Below are 21078 nucleotides of genomic sequence, written 5' to 3'. Positions count from 1 at the left end.
GAGAGGAGAGATGTGGTGACGTTGATGCTTTGTGAACCTCTCACCTCCTACTGACTTGAGCAGCTTCCCTTTCATTTATCTTACATATTGAGCAACCACACCAGGTTTTCTCTAAAGATTTTGTTCTTTTTATTGCTGTAATGTTTTAAATAAACTAAACTAAAATAAAATAAAGGATACAGAATATTTACCTGCATAAATATATAAATTCTTTAAACCACTTGAATACTGAAATGATCCCACTATGCAAATCCTCAATGACATAAACATTGGTATCTTTTTCTTTCATTTTCAAATACAGAACTCTCCTTCTCCCCCTTTTCTAAATTTAAAGTCTGAGAACTTTAACCGTTAAGTTCAAATTCCAGCTGTGCATTTTCTAGCTTTATGATTGTGGCAAGTAAAAAGAAGCAATTTGAGCTTCTATTTCCTTACGTGTAATAAGAGTGCAATAGTATTGACCTTCTGGGTTCTGCGGGGATTACATGAAATAATGCAATAAAGTACCTGGTATGTGGATAATTAACAAATAGTAGCTACTATTCTAGAAAATTGAGCACCAAACTTCACAATCATGCTTTGGCATACCTCTCTGGTCTAATCGCTCAATATCCTCCCACAGTTCACTTTATTTTGGTTTGGGTAGCCCTTAAATGTCTGGCAGAGACTTAAATGACTTCTAGAATAAATAATCGAGACATTTTCTGAAGCCTTGCTATGGGTTTGCAGAAGGGTGGCAGAGGATGCTTGAAGTGTGAACCTGTAATACCATGCTGCCCAAGCATCTCTTCTCTACCTGTGATATGCTGTTTCATTCACTGGTGATCTCATTTCTCTTTTTCTTCACCTGAGTAATCTTTAGCTTTCCCCCAAAGTTCAGCTCAAATGTCGCCTACCTGGGAAAAATCTTCTCTTCCTCTCCTTTCAGTCCTGGGATTAGAGGCCCCTCCTCTGTGTTTGTCCACAAAACACATCATAGAGGACTGTAAACCTATGTTTAAGTATTTTACCCCTCACAAGACTAATGTAGCAAACATTTCATGCTGTCTTTATGGCTAGGGTACTCCCAGGTCCCTGGCTGGCCATGTTGCATACAGTGTGGCCCTACCTGCCCTTTATCTCCCACCTCTGCTTGAAACTGACTAGAGTAGTTACGAGTAGCTGACCCAGGGTCTTCTCTAGGAACCATAACCTATGACCTGTCACTGATGGCAGTGGCTTCAGTAAGATTTGTGCATCAGTATTGCCACTGGAACTTAAAAAAATACAGATGCTGAGCTTTCCATCCTCAAAGATTCTGAGTCACTAAGTCAAGGATGGTTCCACGCACTGGTATTTTTTTAAAGCCCCTCAGGAGTTTCTGATAAGCAGCCACCTGTAAATGACTCTCTGAAGTAGCATGGAAAGAAGAACTGATTTCATTAGGTTCTCTTTTTAAAAAAATATTTTTTAATTTAAAAAATTGGGTTTACTCAGAAGCATTCAGAATGTCAACAAAACAGCGGCAACTTTTTTTTTCTTGCAATAACAGAGTGATGTTCAGTTAACAGAGCAGCAATTATTTCATATAGGCTGTGTCAGAGACAACTGAACATGAAAAAATGACCATCCCCATATATGATTAATTTGTACTATGGACCAAGAAGAACCTGCTCTAAATTTCCATGCCATTTACACCCCCCATACTGTATCAGCCAAGGTTAGTGGCTATTGAAAATGCCAATAGTAGAGGGCTATCTAACTACACAATTGATAGCTTAACTACACAAAAAAAGACACTGTACAGTTTAAAAACAAATTTTACACAGCCTTACATTTCCTTTTTATTTTTCTTTAAAAGGAGTGAGTTGTATGGGAGGGTTAAATGATTTATAGACAAGGAAAAGAAACTGTGCTAAAACCAACTTATTCAACATCATCTTCTTCTTCACCATTTCTTCATTTTCCTCATCTTCCTATTCTTCCTTTATTGTCTTGCTTTTTTTTCAGCCTTCATGGCTCCCTTTTTTGCTGTATCAGGCTTTTCTTTAGCTCGGTATGCAGCAATATCCTTTTCACATATTTCCTTTGGCTTAGCAGCCTTCTTTTCATAAGGCTGCTTGCCATCTGCAGCAGTGTTATTAACGTCTCTCCCATTTCTTTGCTACGTCATCAATGGGTAGGCCAGGATGTTCTCCTTTGATCTTGATGATACTCAGAACAGAACAAGAAAAAGCCCAAAAGAGGCCTCTTGGGGGCACTGGTTTCCTTAAACTCCTCTTTTGTCTCCCCTTTAGGAGGGATTAGATTTTCGTTTGTCTTTCATAACAGGCCTTGTCTGCCTTTGCCATGTCTTCAAATTTTCCTTTCACTTTAGCAGACATGGTCTTCCACCTCCATGAGCACTCCTGAGACAACTCTGAGAAGCCAACCGAAGGAGCTGGATGCTGCTTCTTGTGCTTCCTCCCAGCAAGTCTGTACAGAGAATGCATATGATGACATGTTGCCTCATGGCCTCCTAGGATCTCCTTTGCCCTTGTTTAACATTTTTTCCTTAGCCACTAACAGAGTGGCCCAGTGCCTGTCGACTCTCACTTTCCCCAGCACTATTTCTATGGAGCTCAATGTACTGCAATGGCCATGGCAGTGGGAGTCAGATGCTGCCTCTCATTAGATTCTCTTTATTGGAAATTTGAACAGAAAAATATGGAATGAACTTTACAATGAACAGTGGAATGGGAAGTGAGGGAATTTCAAGGGAATGAAAGCTATGGAAAGTCAAAGGCATGTATCATCTTGAGTTACCAGGGGGCAGAAGAAGTTGGCCATTATAGAGAGGAGAATGGAACTGATGTGTAGAATGAAGCTGATACCATGAAAAAACGAGAGGCAAAAGACAGATATAGAGTGTCTCAGAGAAAAACAGAAATAGAAAAAATAGAGGCAGAGAAAGAGAGAGAGACCGAGAGAGAAGCAGGCAGATGAAGAGATAGAGGTAGATAGAAACCTCACTCAGAACTGCCACCATCAGCTTAATCCCCCAAACTAGAAACCTCTGCAGACATCTCCGTTATCACCCACATCCAATGTTGTCAATTCCACCTTCCACAGATGTCTTCGAGGGCTAGGCAGGGTGGCTCATACCTGTAATCCCAGCACTTTGGGAGGCTGAGGCAGGAGGATCACCTGAGGTCAGGAGTTCGAGACCAGCCTGGCCAACATGGTAAAACCCTGTCTCTACTAAAAATACAAAAAATTAGCCGGGCATGGTGGCAGGCACCTGTAATTCCAGCTACTCAGGAGGTTGAAGCAGGAGAATAGCTTGAACATGGCAGGAGGCAGAGGTTGCAGTGAGATCGAGCCACTGCACTCCAGCTTGTAAGATAGAGAGACTCCATCTCAAAAAAAAAAAAAAAAAAAAATCACATCTTGGCAACATCTTTTTTTTTTTAAGTCCTGCTGTCACTGCCATCCAGATCTTCGTATCTTCGTAAGTACTTGCTGGGACTATGGCAAAAACCTCACAGCTGGTCTCTCCCTGCCCCAGTCTATTTCAAGCACTGTTGCAGATCATACCATCTTACACTTTGGTAGCCAGGTCTTTGGGCCTGACGAAACCTGCCTCATCTCCTCTCCTGCGAGTGCTAGACTCCTCCAGATCCCATTCTTCTGCCACAGCACATCAGGCCCTGACCTTTGTAAAAGGGATTCCCTTGGCTTTCTCTTCTGCGTTGGGCAGTCTTCTATCCTGCCTTCAAAATCTGGCTCAAAAATACCTCAGTAATGCCTTTTCACCTCTTTCAGGCAGAGTTATCTTATGATAAAGTTCCTACCTTTCCCATTAACACCGTGAGCTTTTTTTTTTTTTAGTTATCTGTGAATTCCCAGGGCACAGCAAATGTGTGTTGTCATGAACTAAACTTGTGGAATTTCAGGTAATGAGGGAGCCAGGACACTACTGGGTGGGTGGCCAGCTCTTATGATCCTGCCCCCACCCTGTTCCCCAGAGCCAGTCCCTAGATTTTCAGGCTTTTGTCTTCATCCACGTTTATCCCAACATATCCTCTGAAAGCTCCAAACAAAATTTTCCCCACAGCTCCATGGTAACCTCAGCAGAGGCTCCTGGAGGTGACAGTTCTGGGATGCAAAGAAGGGCAAATGAAGCAGGGCAGCTATTTGTCCATGTGAGTATTTGGACTTCCTTGACACACATAAGAGCAATTTCCTTCCTTTTTACTTTGAATCCTAAGAAAATGCCTCAATTAAAAAAAAAATTAACCTTGGAAAGAGAGGATGTGAATTAACTCACTTTCCATGACCTGAACCACTTAGAGCTTCCAACAAAGCTTTGGGGGGAAATCTGTATTTGATCAATGTTGAAACAATCACTCTGATACAGAAATGCATGCAAAAAGAGCAATTTCTGACCAGCTTTTATTTTGCATATTCTATTCCTTTTGACAGTGATGACAAATGGAATAAGATTTTTGTTCACTACAAGAAGCTCAGTAGTGTGTACCAGGGCAATTAACTTGGAAATCTGTGAATAAGCATGATTCAGGGGCCTGTTGAACATCAACTTGAGGACTCTTATGAATCCTGGTTGCTTCCATTGGCTGAAAAAATACTGTAAAATCTTGCATTTTGCAGTAAAAAAAATTCATTGTGCTTGTGACTCCTACTTGAGTCACATGGTGTCAGATGGAAAATGAGTAGGAAGGAAAGGATCGCTGCCAACTAAAAGGAGAGAGTCTAGTCTGGACAGAGCATTTTGTAGGACACAGATTTGATGGTAAGCCAACTATTTTAAAAATCCTCATTCTTGCAAGCTAGCACACGACCTCTTTCCTAAGGGTGAGAAGACTCCAGAGGTACATATTTGCCATCTGGAGTGGACTGTGCAATTCATCTAGAAACCTGCATCATTGAAATTAATCATCATGATGAACAAGGAGAGCATGCTGGGGCAGGGAGGTCAGTTTCACTTGATAAGAATAGAATGCACATTCTAGCTGGGAATGTGCTGACATTCATTGCATTCGGGAAAATTCTACACAAAGCCTCTCTCTCTGGAGAGGATTCCTGAGAAAGAGAAGGGCTCCCTGTGTGGCATAGAAATGAGAACCCCCTCAAAGCCCTGACTTTTGAAGGTGTCCAGAATCACAGTGATTCAATGTCATTGGATATTGCTCTTTTTCTTCCTGGAAGGGAAGCATCAGTCCATCAGTTCAAACCCTACAGGGTTTTCCTTGTTTGTCCTAATCATGTTAGAAGCAGAACGCCTAGTTAGTAATCAAGCACCAGTTGGAGATGTTTCCTACCAAACGTATGGTTTTAATTTTGACTCTCCATTCATTGTTCTTTAGCACTATGAAGGGCTTGTAACCAGCTAACTGCTTCTCCTACTTTGGTCTGGGAAACAACACAAATCTGGCTTAAACTTCAGTTGGGCTAGGGTCAAATTTTGTTGGTTTTTGTTAATGTTGTTACTTATTTTTGAAAAAGGCATGGACAAAAAAAGGGCAAGAGTTGGAATGGTGTTTGAAGCCTGCTTGTGGTGTTTTGGGGAAACAGGAACATATTCCTAAAAAAGATATTTCCTTCAATGTGGGAAAGAGTTCCTTATTGTTTCAATGGAGCTCTTGAAATCTGAAATGTTTAGGGAGCAGTAGAAATTTGATAGGGGATCATAGACTCAAGGGGATGAGAGAAGATTTGAAAAGACATCGAATATAACTCCTCGATTTAGTAAAACCATAATTTGTAGTTTTCCTCTGATGAGTCACAGCCAGGAAATAGATATTGTAGATGAGTCTAGGTCCTTGCACTTCTCAGCTTCTGTCATTTACAAATTCTACTTTGATGTCTCTGAAGATGACATCTGAATGTGCTTATGCAGAAGAAATGGCATCAAATAGAACTGGTTTAAAATCCCTAATTTGCTACTTAATTACTGTTTGAGTTTGCATAAGTTATTGAACCCTCTAACCCTCAATTTCCTCATCTATAAAATGGGATAATAATTTTGACTACCCTGCAGGGATCATTTTAAAACTAAATTAGATGATGCCCTATGATATTTATATCTATATTCCTACTTTCCACCATACACAGCACAAATTTTTTTAAATAAAATAAAAATAAAAATATAATCTATAATATTTAAATGTAAATTTAAGATAATGGATGTTGTTTTGCTGAAATTAAATGCATTTACGATGTGAATTTGAAAGTTATATGAAGGTTTGTTTGAGTTTAGTCAGCCTATATCATCAAATTCCACTGTGTAAGTGTCTGGAATTTAATCAGAACCCAAAGAGATCTCTCAGCCTGTTTGCCATGGCATAATGGGTTGCCAGGTGCTACTTCACCTCTGCTGAGACTGTTGCTTGGATCATAGGGCTCTTGTTTATCCAGCTCCCTATGAGACCGGGCAGGGTCACTGGCGACCCACCAGGGTGAGCTCAGCCAGAGGGAACCTGTGTCTTGGTGCTCCACTGTGAACAGTCTCATAGACACCCATACTTGAGTGGGCTTAGGGACGCATACCCTTCTAAAATCCACTGAGATCCACTGAGAAATCTTCAACAGAGGAGTTATGTGTTAACTTTATCTTTTAGAGGAATCATGTTGGCAGCAGCATGAGGATAGGCTGGAGTGGCTAAGAATGATGAGGGAGTGGCAAATGGATCATAGAAATACTTCAAACTCAGGCACCTGGCATTTAAAACACAACACTTCCAAGCACCACCAGCTTTACCTGCTTCTATTTTCCCGTATGAAGCTTCTGCTCCTGCCAATATGTCTGTTGACCTTCCCTGAACACACATTGGGTTTCCCTGCCTGTTCAGCTCGTACTCATGTCTTTCTCTTCACTTACATATTCCCCTAGTCCTTATCAAAAATCCTAACCATTCTTTTAGGGTCTATCTTCTTCACTCAGTCTTTCTTAGTTTGTTCAAATTACCTAATATGATTCATAAATTACCTTGAATTGAGGTATTTATGTTCCATACTATGACTTGTCTCTTCCAGCAATTGGGTTCAAATGTGATGGCAGGCACACCTCTTGCACAAGTTGGTATTTTACCTGGTTTTAACTTATGATGGCTCATTGTTCAATGCTGGCACTCTATAATTTGCTGAATAAATAGATGATTAAATAAACCACCCATTGACTCATCTTATAGGCACTTCTATATAGCTGTAAGGGAATTATTTAGCAACCACTTAAAATGTATCCAAATAGAATGTTTTACATAAGGTTCATAAGTGAAAAACAAGCTTGTCAGAGATCTTCAAATGAAGCTTATTTAATGAGTTTTTTTTTTTTTAATCCTATACAATAATGGAAAACCACAGAAAGTGGATGTGATGGTAGTTTGAGAGCAACATTTTACTGGTTTATAAGAAAAGTAAAAAATAGAAGTGAACAATAAAAAGACTGAAATAATTTATCCTCCATATGTTTTGTTTTATGTTTGCTTTGCTTCTGGACAAGACACAAACGAAGTTGCAGAAAAAAGACAGCCCTTTTAGTTGGTAAGAACAGGGCACTGATTAGCAGCAATATATTGAAACTATATAAAGCAATGAGTTTAAAAGTACTTTAGGAAACCTGAGATCTTCAATCAAGGCTGCAACTGTAAGTTTTTTTAAAAGCCACAAAAGAAGCCAAGTCTTTAGTAAAAGGGCTGTTTTGAAACATTAAATTTTATTTTAATTTTTGTCCTAATTTATACCAAATCTTCAAAGTAATCAGGACTTAGTTACATCTTAACTGTTATTCTTTTGATAATTTTTTTAAATAGAAAAGGCAGTTCTGATTAGTTAATGATCAAAATGTTTTTCAATTCTTCTATTATGACTCGGGAGATGGCAAACTATGTCCATCATTTTAATTTTATTTATTCCTAGTAAATTACTTTACAAAAATAAGGCATTTAATATATATTTGGTGAATGAGTGAATGAATGAATAAAGAATGAAGAAATGATACTATCACTGAGTGACAGGTCTTTGAATGATGGGCTCAGATTCTCAAAGGAATTAAACAATCTTCATAGGCTTACGCTTGGAAATTCAATTTTTTAAAGGACAGAAAATGGCATAAAATCCTAGATGATCTCTTTTATTTATTTATTTATTTATTTATTTATTTATTTTTTGAGATGGAGTCTTACTCTGTTGCCCAGGCTGGAGTGCAGTGGCACGATCTCGGCTCACTGCAACCTCCATCTCCCAGGTTCAAGTGATTCTCCTGCCTCAGCCTCCGCAGTAGCTGGGATTATAGACGAGCACCACCACACCTGGCTAATTTTTTAAAAAATATTTTTGGTAGACACGGGGTTTCACCATGTTGGTCAGGCTGATTTCAAACCCCTTACTGCAAGGGTTCCACCTGCCTTGGCCTCCCAAAGTGCTGGGATTACAGGTTTGAGCCACTGCACCTGGCCCCTACATGATCTTATTCTCTGGGCATTAGGCCCCTGGTTCCAGGTCTGTCCCCACTCCTGACCTCTACCTCCTTTGTTCCTGCTTTAAGACTCCAGTCTTGCCATGGTTTCTTAGGCTTAGCTCTGTACCTGTGCTCCCAGACACCTCTGGTCCCAGCTCTAATCCACAGATACAATTTACCTATTGTTTGTCAATAGATTAAATTGTTAGATTAGTCTGACAGGAAATGTTGTTCACGTAAAGTCAATATCTTGTTCTATGCCCATTATTTATTCAGTTTGACAATTTTTTTCCCTTGCTATAAAAGTTGAGCTTAGAGGTCTTTAATTTTCAGAACTAAACCTTTTACCCTTTTATTACACAACCATTTTATGCTGGCTCTTTTCCCAGTGTCCTGGCATTTCCTTAGTTCCCCATGAAACGCTAAAGAGCTAAAGAGTAACAGATGTAACCCAGCAAAGGCCTCAACCAATTCAGCAAGTACTCTGCGAAGTACGTCATACTCCTCACAAGTTTGAACGCAGCTTCTTTACAACCACTCTACCGTTCGTCTCTTGCTCTCTTTCTGGGGCTCTGTCCTTATCTTTAGTTCATAGTCTGGTACTATCTTTTTTTCTTTTTTCTTTTTCAGATGGAGTCTCCCTCTGTCACTCAGGCTGGAGTGCAGTGGCATGATCTCGGCTCACTGCAGCCTCCATCTCCCGGGTTCAAGTGATCCTCCTGCCTCAGCCTCCCAAGTAGCTGGGATTACAGGTGCCTGCCACCGTGCCCTGCTAACATATGTATTTTTAGTAGAGACGGAGTTTCACCATGGTGGCCATGGTTGGCCAGGCTGTTCTCAATCTCCTGACCTCAGGTGATCCACCTGCCTTTGCCTCCCAAATTGCTGGGATTACAGGCATGAGCCACCGTATCTGGCCCATAGTTTGGTACTATCTTACATTGTATCAAGGGTACAAAGATATGACTAGATCTAGTGACGTATGTGGGCTTTGCTCAATAATGTCTTTTATAGACAGGGGAAGAGGCCACTGAAAGCTTCAGGCCTACATGGTTTTTACCTTACACAATTCCCACAGAGAGAGAGTCAGAGAGACTGGGTCCTACCACCAGTCCAAAAGTATGAGTCACTGTAGGAATAAAGTGCTAGACTGAGACTTCTGGTTCCTTGACAACAAAGATCAAAGTGAAGTAGGTATCCAGCAGCCATTCTGGATAATTCTAGTGTCTTACTCTCAGATATTATAAAATTCACTTTGAGAATGTGAATTAGCCATATACTTGAACATAAGAAGAAAATATATCCAGGAACAAGGTTATTATAAAGACCAACAGCCAGGGCTGAGAAACCAAGTGTTTCAGCTGTGCTATTGAATAAATTCCATCAGGTGAATAAATAAGCCTGAAACAATAGCCCTTTCTGAGCCGGAGTTTACACAATGCAGTACACAGCAAAGGTGAAAGACTCTCCGCAGGACGACTCTTTAGGAGTTTTCTCCTGTGTTGGCCTTGTCTTGTCAAGGTGTTCTCAGTGGTAACCCAACCTTGAGTTTTGCACAGGCATCATTTACAAGAGTTAATTGCCTCCCACCAGATAGCATATACTCCACTGGTTATCTCCAAAGGAAAGAGCAACACTGTGTTGGAAGCTCGTGTTTAAGGAATTAAGTAGGGCACAAGTACAGCCAACTAAAACAGATTCAGTGCTCTGGCAGTATTGCAGAGAAGACAACAAAGTCAGTGTGGTTCCTACTACTTGGCCCTTTGCCTTAAATGAAGTGTTAGATTCCCTATCTAGAGATTCTGCCCTTTGCTGGAAAGGCCAATTGACTGGATAATCTAATCATGTTGCTCCCTTTGCCAACCTGTATGTAATCCATTGTTATCATTATTAAGCAACATCCACTGGAATTCTCTGGGAATGGTATAGGAAGTTAGAAATACAAACAGAGGGAACACAGCTTTCCCCTATGATGTCAGCTTCTGTTTTAGCCTAAATACTTTTAGAGGATATCCCAGTTAAGCCAGACATCTTGTTTACAATGGGGCAGTATTGCAGAGTGTGGGTGAGAGGACAATGCACTCACAGTACAAGCTACCACTGTGCAGTTGGTTCTGTCAAAGTCTCATGTTACAGCTGATTAACTGGCTGCTTCTGACAGGGCCAAACATGACAAGCTTGTCCACCCTGAGAGAATCTGCAGACTGAATGCCATCTAAAAGGGAGCCTAAATAGACAGCTCTTTGATACATTACCATGGATCTTTTTGTCCCTGATTTTTATTAATCTTTTATATATAGAGGGCAGCACTTGACACCGATGACTACTGCCCTTGTGATTTCCTCGTGGGTTTTTCTAAACCTTGGAGCAATGAGGAAGTGAATGCAGAGTCTACGCCTTTATATGGGAAGTGAATTGGATTATTAGAGAAAATTCTCTGGAAAAACCCACCAACCAACTAGCAAGCAGTGATGGCTCTAGAATTTCCATAGAGGACTTAAACGGGACAACTTTTTCGGGACAGCCAGGGAATTTGTCTTAAAGTTGTATAGCAAAGAAACCACATTTACCTAGATAACATGGGGTGGTATGGTGGATATTGGAGACAGGCAAGAGACCTCTGAGCTATCTCTTGTCATCACCACCCTGTGTAAGTTTGACATACCCAAATACTTAAGGAACAAAGGCTTTATCTAAATTACAACTAAATACCCAGGTATGAATCTGTCCAATGTCACCATTCAGGTGCTCAGGTTAAACAAAGACAGGAATAAATCCTCACAATCCTTTCACGTGAGCACTATTGCTTGCATCCTCTCTTCTTCCACATCCGTCCTGGTATAAAGTAAGACTGATACATTTGCCATAGCCATAGAGCAAGTTGGTAAGAGTCTAGTTTATTAATCCTATAAACTTTGTGACATCTCAGGACAAGTGATTATACAATCACAGATGCCAAAAGGCTGGAGACTAAAACTGGTCTTGTTTAAATGTGAAAGGCACTCTCTTACAGATAAACTCAAAAGAAGCTTGGGTTTTTAGTCGCGCCACGAGTTGGCTTTCACGTGAGAATAGTGCCCTCTGGTGCTTTTTTAAGTTCCTGCCTCCAAAACTGGCTAAGGAAAAGAAGCCCTTTGCAATTTGACCAACTTTAACAATTTATGGGAAAGGACGGACTGTTGTTAAAATAGTACTTTGCTTTTCCATTTTAAAACTGTGTTCTATGTTGTAAGACTATTCCCCATTGCTCTCATGTAGCATAAAACAAAGAATTTGTACTCCACCCGGAAAGATTAATGGAAGCAATAGTCAAATGGAAAACATGCATTTATTCCAGCTCCTCAACAATGATGTGACTCTGTGAAGCCAAACAATTCTCAAGAGAAGGAAGATACCAACCCTTCATTTTTAAGATTGAGTTCATTATTTTTACACTGAGTAAAGCTACAGACATAGGTTCATCTTCTGTGGAATGATCTAATTTAGTTCAGTTTGATTTCCCTTAGTTTTTGGACTGCACATCCACTGGTCATGTCTACATATGGAAGAAAGAATGTTCTATTCTTCTAATGACAGATTTTCTACAATTTGGGTATTTGTTTCAAGTGGTTATTTTCTTTGGAGATATATATATATATAATTATTATTATTATTATTATTATTTTTGCTATAGCAAGGAATTCCAAGCTGATGATTATCAGATAAAGCCTTTTTCTGGAAAGATTTATTACAACCCTCACTGTCTCCAGATAAGGATCCTGGCCTGCAATTTTGCGGATGAATCTATTGCCCCAACCAGTTACAGGTTGCCTCATTCCTTTTTTTTTTTTTGGTGGGGGGGTTATTATACTTTAAGTTCTAGGGTACATGTGCACAATGTGCAGGTTCATTACATACGTATACATGTGCCATGTTGGTGTGCTGCACCCATTAACTCGTCATTTACATTAGGTATATCTCCTAATGCTATCCCTCCCCCCTCCCCCCACTCCACGACAGGCCCTGGTGTGTGATGTTCCCCGTCCTATGTCCAAGTGTTCTCATTGTTCAATTCCTACCTATGAGTGAGAACATGCGGTGTTTGGTTTTTTGTCCTTGCGATAGTTTGCTGAGAATGATGGTTTCCAGCTTCATCCATGTCCCTACAAAGGACATGAACTCACCCTTTTTTATGGTTGCATAGTATTGCATAGTGTATATGTGCCACATTTTCTTAATCCAGTCTATGATTGATGGACATTTGGGTTGGTTCAAGTCTTTGCTATTGTGAATAGTGCCGCAATACACATATGTGTGCATGTGTCTTTATAGCAGCCTGATTTTTAATCCTTTGGGTATATACCCAGTAATGGGATGGCTGGGTCAAATGGTATTTTTAGTTCTAGATCCTTGAGGAATTGCCATACTGTCTTCCAAAATGGTTGAACTAGTTTACAGTCCCACCAATAGTGTAAAAGTGTTCCTATTTCTCCACATCCTCTCCAGCATCTGTTGTTTCCTGACATTTTAATGATTGCCATTCTAAGATGGTATCTCATTGTGGTTTTGATTTGCATTTCTCTGATGACTAGTGATGATGAGCATTTTTTCATATGTCTGTTGGCTGCATAAACGTCTTCTTTTGAGAAGTGTCTGTTCATATCCTTTGCCCACTTTTTGATGAGGCTGTTTTATTTTTCTTATAAATTTGTTTAAGTTCTTTGTAGATTTTGGATATTAGCCCTTTGTCAGATGGGTAAATTGCAAAAATTTTCTTCTATTCCATAGGTTGCCTGTTCACTCTGATGGTAGCTTCTTTTGATGTGCAGAAGCTGTTTAGTTTAATTAGATCCCATTTGTCAATTTTGTCATTGCTTGCCATTGCTTTTGGTGTTTTAGTCATGAAGTTCTTGCCTATGCCTATGTCTTGAATGGTATTGCCTAGGTTTTCTTCTAGGGTTTTTATGGTTTTACATCTAACATTTAAGTCTTTAATGCATCTTGAATTAATTTTTGTATAAGGTGTAAGGAAGGGATCCAGTTTCAGCTTTCTGCGTATGGGTAGCCAGTTTTCCCAGCACCATTTATTAAATAGGGAATCCTTTCCCCATTTCTTGTTTTTGTCAGGTTTGTCAAAGATCAGATGGTTGTAGATGTGTGGTGTTATTTCTAAGGCCTCTGTTCTGTTTCATTGGTCTGTCTCTGCTTTGGTACCAGTACCATGCTGTTTTGGTTACTGTAGCCTTGTAGTATAGTTTGAAGTCAGGTAGTGTGATGCCTCAAGCTTTGTTCATTTTGCTTAGGATTGTCTTGACAATGTGGGCTCATTTTTGGTTCCATAAGAACTTTAGAGTAGTTTTTTCCAATTCTGTGAAAAAAGTAATTGGTAGCTTGATGGAGATGGCATTGAATCTATAAATTACCTTGGGCAGTATGGCCATTTTCACAATATTGGTTCTTCCTATCCATGAGCATGGAATGTTCTTCCATTTCTTTGTGTCCTCTTTTATTTCGCTGAGCAGTGGTTTATAGTTCTCCTTGAAGAGGTCCTTCACATCCCTTGTAAGTTGGATTCCTTAGTATTTTATTCTCTTTGTAGCAATTGTGAATGGGAGTTCATTCATGATTTGACTCTCTGTTTGTCTGTTATTGGTGTATAGGAATGCTTGTGATTTTTTCACATTGATTTTGTATCTTGAGACTTTGCTGAAGTTGCTTATCAGCTTAAGGAGATTTTGGGCTGAGACAATGGGATTTTCTAAATATACAACCATGTCATCTGCAAACAGAGACAATTTGACTTCCTCTTTTCCTAATTGAATCTGCTTTATTTCTTTCTCTTGCCTGATTTCCCTGGCCAGAATTTCCAATACTATTTTGAATAGGAGTGGTAAGAGAGGGCATCCCTGTCTTGTACTGGGTTTCAAAGGGAATGCTTCCAGTTTTTGCTCATTTAGTATGATATTGGCTGTGGGTTTTTCATAAATAGCTCTTATTATTTTGAGATACATTCCATCAATACCTAGTTTATTGAGTTTTTGGCATGAAGGCTGTTGAATTTTGTTGAAGACCTTTTCTGCATCTACTGAGATAATCATGTGGGTTTTGTCATTGGTTCTGTTTATGTGATGGATTATATTCATTGATTTGCATATGTTGAACCAGCCTTGCATCCCAGGGATGAAGCTGACTTGATCATGGTGGATAAGCTTTTTGTTGCGCTGCTGGATTTGGTTTGCCAGTATTTTATTGAGGATTTTTGCATCGATATTCATCAGGATTATTGGTCTAAAATTCTCTTTTTTTGTTGTGTCTCTTCCAGGCTTTGGTATAAGGATGATGCTGGCCTCATAAGAGTTAGGGAGGATTTCCTCTTTTTCTATTGATTGGAATAGTTTCAGAAGGAATAGTACCAGCTCCTCTTTGTACCTCTGGTAGAATTCGGCTGTGAATCCATCTGGTCCTGGACTTTTTTCGTTTGGTAGGCTATTAATTATTGCCTCGAATTCAGAGCCTGTTGTTGGTCTATTCAGGGATTCAACTTCTTCCTGGTTTAGTCTTGGGAGGGTGTATGTGTCCAGGAATTGATTCATTTCTTCTAGATCTTCTACTTTATTTGCCTAGAGGTGTTGATAGTATTCTCTAATGGTAGTTTGTATTTCTGTGGGATTGGTGGTGATATCCCGTTTATCTTTTTTTTTTTTTTTTTCGTCTGTTTGGTTCTTCTCACTTTTCTTCTATGTTAGTCTTACTAGCGGTCTATCAATTTTGTTGATCTTTTCAAAAAACCAGCTTGTGGATTCACTGATGTTTTGAAGGTTTTTTGGGTCTCTATCTCCTTCAGTTCTGCTCTGATCTTAGTTATTTCTTGCCTTCTGCTAGCTTTTGAATGTGTTTGCTCTTGCTTCTCTAGTTCTTTTCATTGTGATGTTAGGGTCTCGATTTTAGATCTTTCCTGCTTTCTCTTGTGGGCATTTAGTGCTATAGACTTCCCTCTACACACTGCTTTAAATGTGTCCCAGAGATTGTGGTATGTTGTATCTTTGTTCTCATTGGTTTCAAAAAACATCTTTATTTTTCCCTTCATTTCGTTATGTACCCAGTAGTCATTCAGAAGCAGGTTGTCCAGTTTCCATGTAGTTGTGCGGTTTTGAGTAAGTTTCTTAATCTTGAGTTGTAATTTGATTGCACTGTGGTCTGAGAGAGTTTGTTGTGATTTCTGTTCTTTTACATTTGCTGAGGAGTGCTTTATTTCCAATTATGTGGTCAATTTTAGAATAAGTGTGATGCAGTGCTGAGAAGAATGTATATTCTGTTGATTTGGGGTAGAGAGTTCTGTAGATGTCTGTTAGGTCCCCTTGGTGCAGAGCTGTGTTCAAGTCCTGGATATCCCTGTTAATCTCTGTCTCATTGATCTGTCTAATATTGACAGTGGGGTGTTAAAGTCTCCCATTATTATTGTTTGGGAATCTAAGTCTCATTGTAGGTGTCTAAGAACTTGCTTTATGAATCTGGGTGCTCCTGTATTGGGTGTGTATATATTTAGAATAGTTAGCTCTTCTTGTTGAATTGATCCCTTTACCATTATGTAATGGCCTTCTTTGTCTCTTTTGATCTTTGGTGGTTTCAAGTCTGTTTTAGCAGAGACTAGGATTGCAACCCCTGCTTTTTTTTCTTTCCATTTGCTTGGTAGATCTTCCTCCATCCCTTTATTTTGAGCCTATTTGTGTCTCTGCACCTGAGATGGGTCTCCGGAATACAGTGCACTGATGGGTCTTGACTCTTTATCCGATTTGCCAGTCTGTGTCTTTTAATTGGGGCATTTAGCCCATTTACATTTAAGTTTAATATTGTTATGTGTTAATTTGATCATTAATATGTATCATTAATGTATCATTATGGTGTTAGCTGGTTATTTTGCCTGTTAATTGATGCAGTTTCTTTCTAGCATCAATAGTCTTTACAATTTAGCATGCTTTTGCAGTGTTGGTACCAGTTGTTCCTTTCCATGTTTAGTGCTTCCTTCAGGAGCTCTTATAAGGCAGGCCTGGTGGTGACAAAATCTCTCAGCACTTGTCTGTAAAGGATTTTATTTCTCCTTCACTTATGAAGCTTAATTTGGCTGGATATGAAATTCTGAGTTGAAAATTTTTTCTTTAAGAATGTTGAATATTGGCCCCCATTCTCTTCTGGCTTGTAGGGTTTCTGTCGAGAGATCTACTGTTAGTCTGATGGGCTTCTCTTTGTGTGTAACCTGACCTTTCTGGCTGCCCTTAACATTTTTTTCCTTCATTTCAACCTTGCTGAATCTGACAATTATGTGTCTTGGGGTTGTTCTTGTCGAGGAATATATTTGTGGTGTTCTCTGTATTTCCTGAATTTGAATGTTGTCCTGCCTTGCTAAGTTGGGGAAGTTCTCCTGGATAATATCCTGAAGAGTGTTTTCCACTTTGGTTCCATTCTCCCTGTCACTTTCAGGTACACCAATCAAATGTAGATTTGGTCTTTCCCCATAGTCCTATATTTCTTGGAGGCTTTGTTTCTTTTTACTCTTGTTTTCTCTAACCTTTTCTTCTTGCTTTATTTCATTAATTTGACTTTCAATCACTGATATCCTTTCTTCCACTTGATCAAATGGGCTATTGAGGCTTGTGCATGCATCACAAAGTTCTCATGCCATGGTTTTCAGCTCCATCAGGTTATTTAAGGTCTTCTCTGCACTGTTTATTCTAGTTAGCCATTCGTCTAACCTTTTTTCAAGGTTTTTAACTTCCTTGCGATGGCTTCAGATATCCTCCTTTAGCTTGGAGAAGTTTGTTATTACTGACTTTCTGAAGCCTACTTCTGTCAGCTCATCAAAGTCGCTCTCCATCCAGCTTTGTTCCCTTGCTGGCAAGAAGCTGTGATCCTTTGCAAGAGAAGAGGCACTCTGGTTTTTAGAATTCTCAGCTTTTCTGCTCTGTTTTCTCCCCAGCTTTGTGGTTTTATCTACCCTTGGTCTTTGATATTGGTGACCTACAGATGGAGTTTTTATGTGGATGTCCTTTTTGTTGATGTTGATGCTATTCCTTTCTGTTTGTTAGTTTTCCTTCTACTAGTCAGGTCCCTCAGCTGCAGGTCTAGACGCTGTTTGCCTGGGTATCACCAGCGGAGGCTGCAGAACAGCAAATATTGCAGAACAGCAACTATTGATGCTTGATTCTTCCTCTGGAAGCTTCGTCCCAAAGGGGCACCCACCTGTATGAGGTGTCAGTCAGCCCCTACTGGGAGGTGTCTCCCAGTTAGGTTACACAGGGTTCAGGGACCCACTTGAGGAGGCAGTCTCTTCCTTCTCAGAACTCAAATGCCATGCTAGGAGAACCATTGCTCTCTTCAGAGCTGTCAGACAGGGACGTTTAAGTCTGCAGAAGTTTCTGCTGCCTTTTTTTCAGCTATTCTCTGCCCACAGTGGTGGAGTCTATAGAGGCAGAGACCTTGCTGAGCTGCTGTGGGATCTGCTCAGTTTGAGCTTCCTGGCCACTTTGTTTACCTACACAAGCCTCAGAAATGGTGGAAACCCCTCCCCCTGCCAGGCTACAGCTTCACAGGTTGATCTCAGACTGCTGCGCTAGCAATGAGCAAGGCTTCATGGGCATGGGACCTGCTGAGCCAGGCATAGGAGAGAATCTCCTGGTCTGCTGGTTGCTAAGACCATGGGAAAAGTGCAGTATTTGGACAAGAGTGTCCCATTTTTCCAGGTACAGCCTGTCACGGCTTCGCTTGGCTAGGAAAGGGAAATCCTCCAACCCCTTGCACTTCCTGGGTGAGGCGATGCCCCTCCCTCCTTCGGCTTGCCCTCTGTGTGCTGCACCCACTGTCCAACCAGTCCCAATGAGATGAACCAGGTACCTCAGTTGGAAATGCAGAAATCACCCATCTTCTGTGTTGATCACGCTGGGAGCTGCAGACCGGAGCTGTTCCTATTCCACCTCATTCTTTTAAAAAGATCAAACTGCTGAATGATAAGAGGGGTGAAAGTAACTGTTCTGGTTCACATTCTCCAAAATACTTACATTCACCCACCTGACTATAAAGAGTAACATTTGGTTTGGTTCTCTTCCTCCTTCCTCTTCCCTTTCTCTCCCATTTTTGGGAGACTCCCAGTAGATAATAGTGACAGTGCATAGGATGATTAGGGCTGGGAAATATTGCTTTCAAACAGAGAAGGAAATTTGGCAGCATTCACACCTATAGATGTGTATTATTTAGTTAGAACAATGTGGGTCTATACTGTGTTTTGGTTGTGTGTGTGTGTGTGTGTGTGTGTGTGTGTATGTGGTTAAGTTCTTTGAATTATACTAACAATTGAAATGCAGGTGATCTTTTCTTAAAAATCCAGATTTGCAGCTTCCTGTTAGATTCTCTGGCCAGATGCAGTGGCTCAAGCCTGTAATCCCAGACATTGGGAGGCTAAGGCAGATGGATCACTTGAGGTCAGGAGTTTGAGACCAGCCTGGCCAACATGGTGAAACCCCGTCTTTACTAAAAATATTCAAAAATTTAGCCAGGCATGGTGGTGCAGGCCTGTAATCCCAGCTACTGGGGAGGCTGAGGCAGGAGAATCATTTTAACCTGGGAGGCAGAGGTTGCAGTGAGCCAAGATCATGCCATTGCACTCCAGCCTGGGCGACAGAGTGAGACTCTGTCAAAAAGAAAGAAAGAAAGGAAGGATGGAAGGAAGGAAGGAAGGAAGAGAGAGAGAGAGAGAGAGAGAGAAAGAAAGAAAGAAAGAAAGAAAGAAAGAAAGAAAGAAAGAAAGAAAGATTGATTCTTCATAGGCCCCATCATCTTGTTGTCCCAGGAGGGCTTTGAGTTCACAGTGCTTGATTTAGGGGCCACTCTTTATTGGATGGCACCAATATTTCAGACCGTTAATATTCAGACCTCTGGGTGCTGGTGCTGAACTTTGGAAGGGTTCTATCGCATATTAATCTAAAGCCCTATCAGCTCCATCTCACTTCACCTACTTTGTTCCCCCCAACTATAAAACAAATTTCATCCTGTCTCTTCTCACCCTCTTCTGCACAATAGCCCGGTACAGAATGCTCACAGCTCAGAGATGATGTATCTTCTAACATCTCCACCCATCTCTCCCCATAGTGACTCTAGCACTAAAAAAGCTGGGTCAGAGTAACAGAGTCATCATACCACAGTTACTCAGAAGGAAGACACTGGAGCTCCCACCAGGGCCTCAGATGTCCCACAAGGTACATTCAAATTAGAAAAATCATTTCTTCCTCCAATTGGCTGCAGCCCTGCACCAACACTTATGTCTTGGGAACTGAAGCACAGTTTAGATTTCAGTCCTCACTCATCCCCCTCAACCAGTCACTCTTGCATAATGAGCAAACTAAACAGCTATTCTCAGAGACACTGATACCAACTAATCTTGTTTGTAATGACCCTCCATAAATCTTTGGTTTAGGTTATTCTTCTCCCTGTATAGAAGGATGCCAGTCTTAGTACTGGGTCGGGACTCGACCTTCTCTAAGCAGGCTGAGCATCACTGTTCTGCATACCTGAATACAGTTCTTTCATCCTTCACTTTTTTTATTAAACTCATCTTCTGGCTTTTTCTGACTACTTCAGTTCATTGTGGTCATTCTTCTGAATTCCTGTGGCATTTACATTTGGCATTGCCATTCAACTGAGCATTATTAATTTCATATGCTTATTTTGTCTTCTCTGCCAGTTCAACCCTAAATTATTCTCATTGTGATGTATGAGCTCAGTAAATATTTCATACTTAATTGAATAGATTTCCAACAAGTACAAGCTCTAGCACCTAAAATAGTTTCAGGGGACTTCTGCCTTTGGACATAATAGATTAACAGGGATTGGGGTTGCCAGATAAAAATTCTGGAAACCCACTGTAATTTGAATTTCAAACAAACTTATACTATAAATATGAGTCATACATATACTGAAAAAACTCTTCGTTATTGGTCTGACATTCGAATTTAACTGGCAGTCTTATTTTATTTTCTTTTGCTAAATCTGGCAACCCCTCCATAGTGGATTACCCACTTACATTAAACACACAGCTAAGCAAACAAACACAAACCATGAAACAATCATTTTTCAGAAATTGACAAAGAAGCAGTGCAAGAGAAGTGAACAAATGAGGTAATCTTTATTATTCTCCTAGCTTACTTTTTAGAGAAAGTTTCCAAGCTCCAGCACAGAAAGAGGAAACTTGAATAGAGCCTGGCATTCTCTCAGAGTTGAGGAGGCAGAGTTGAGAGTTTGGTGAGGCCAACCTGGCCAGAATTTACAGGGCAGAGTACCAGGAAGAAGACTGCAGAAGGCTCCCCTTGATTCTTCAGCTGAGTGCTGAATAGTCCATGTTTGCAAAGGAGCTACTCAAAGATGAGGGGTGGGGAGAAATCACTAAAGAGGAGTAGGTGGAAAAATTTCTGGAGCGCACACAAGGCTAGGCATAATTTATATTCTCAACAGCCAGAGTGGAAAAAGCTCTTTATACATGATGAAAGCAGAAATTGTTAAATTGGATAAAAAGGCGAGACCCAATTATATGCTACCTACAAGAAACATTTCAAATATAAATAAATAAGTAAAAAGTAAAAGATTGGGAAAATAATATATCATGCTCACACTAATCA

At 40.2% G+C, this 21078-nt stretch overlaps 1 protein-coding gene and 1 pseudogene across 1 annotated transcript in view; one reads left to right on the top strand and one right to left on the bottom strand.

Moving 5' to 3' along the window:
• Nucleotides 1-1940: 1940 nt before the first annotated feature.
• Nucleotides 1941-2526, bottom strand: LOC112635861 (annotated as a pseudogene).
• A 47-nt stretch (nt 2527-2573) lies between these two features.
• Nucleotides 2574-21078, top strand: part of STAT4 (signal transducer and activator of transcription 4) — a 145830-nt gene continuing 127325 nt past the window's right edge. The window contains exons 1-2 of the mRNA XM_025404100.1: nt 2574-2763; nt 4076-4163. Of these exons, the coding sequence (XP_025259885.1) occupies nt 4138-4163 (26 nt within the window). The 5' untranslated portion in view covers nt 2574-2763; nt 4076-4137. The remainder of the gene's footprint in view (nt 2764-4075; nt 4164-21078) is intronic.

The sequence above is a fragment of the Theropithecus gelada genome, chromosome 12 (assembly GCF_003255815.1).
Source record: "Theropithecus gelada isolate Dixy chromosome 12, Tgel_1.0, whole genome shotgun sequence".
Classification (NCBI taxonomy): Eukaryota; Metazoa; Chordata; class Mammalia; order Primates; family Cercopithecidae; genus Theropithecus; species Theropithecus gelada.
The sequence above is the reverse complement of the archived record's forward strand: the minus strand, read 5'-3'. Positions and strand labels throughout refer to the sequence as shown.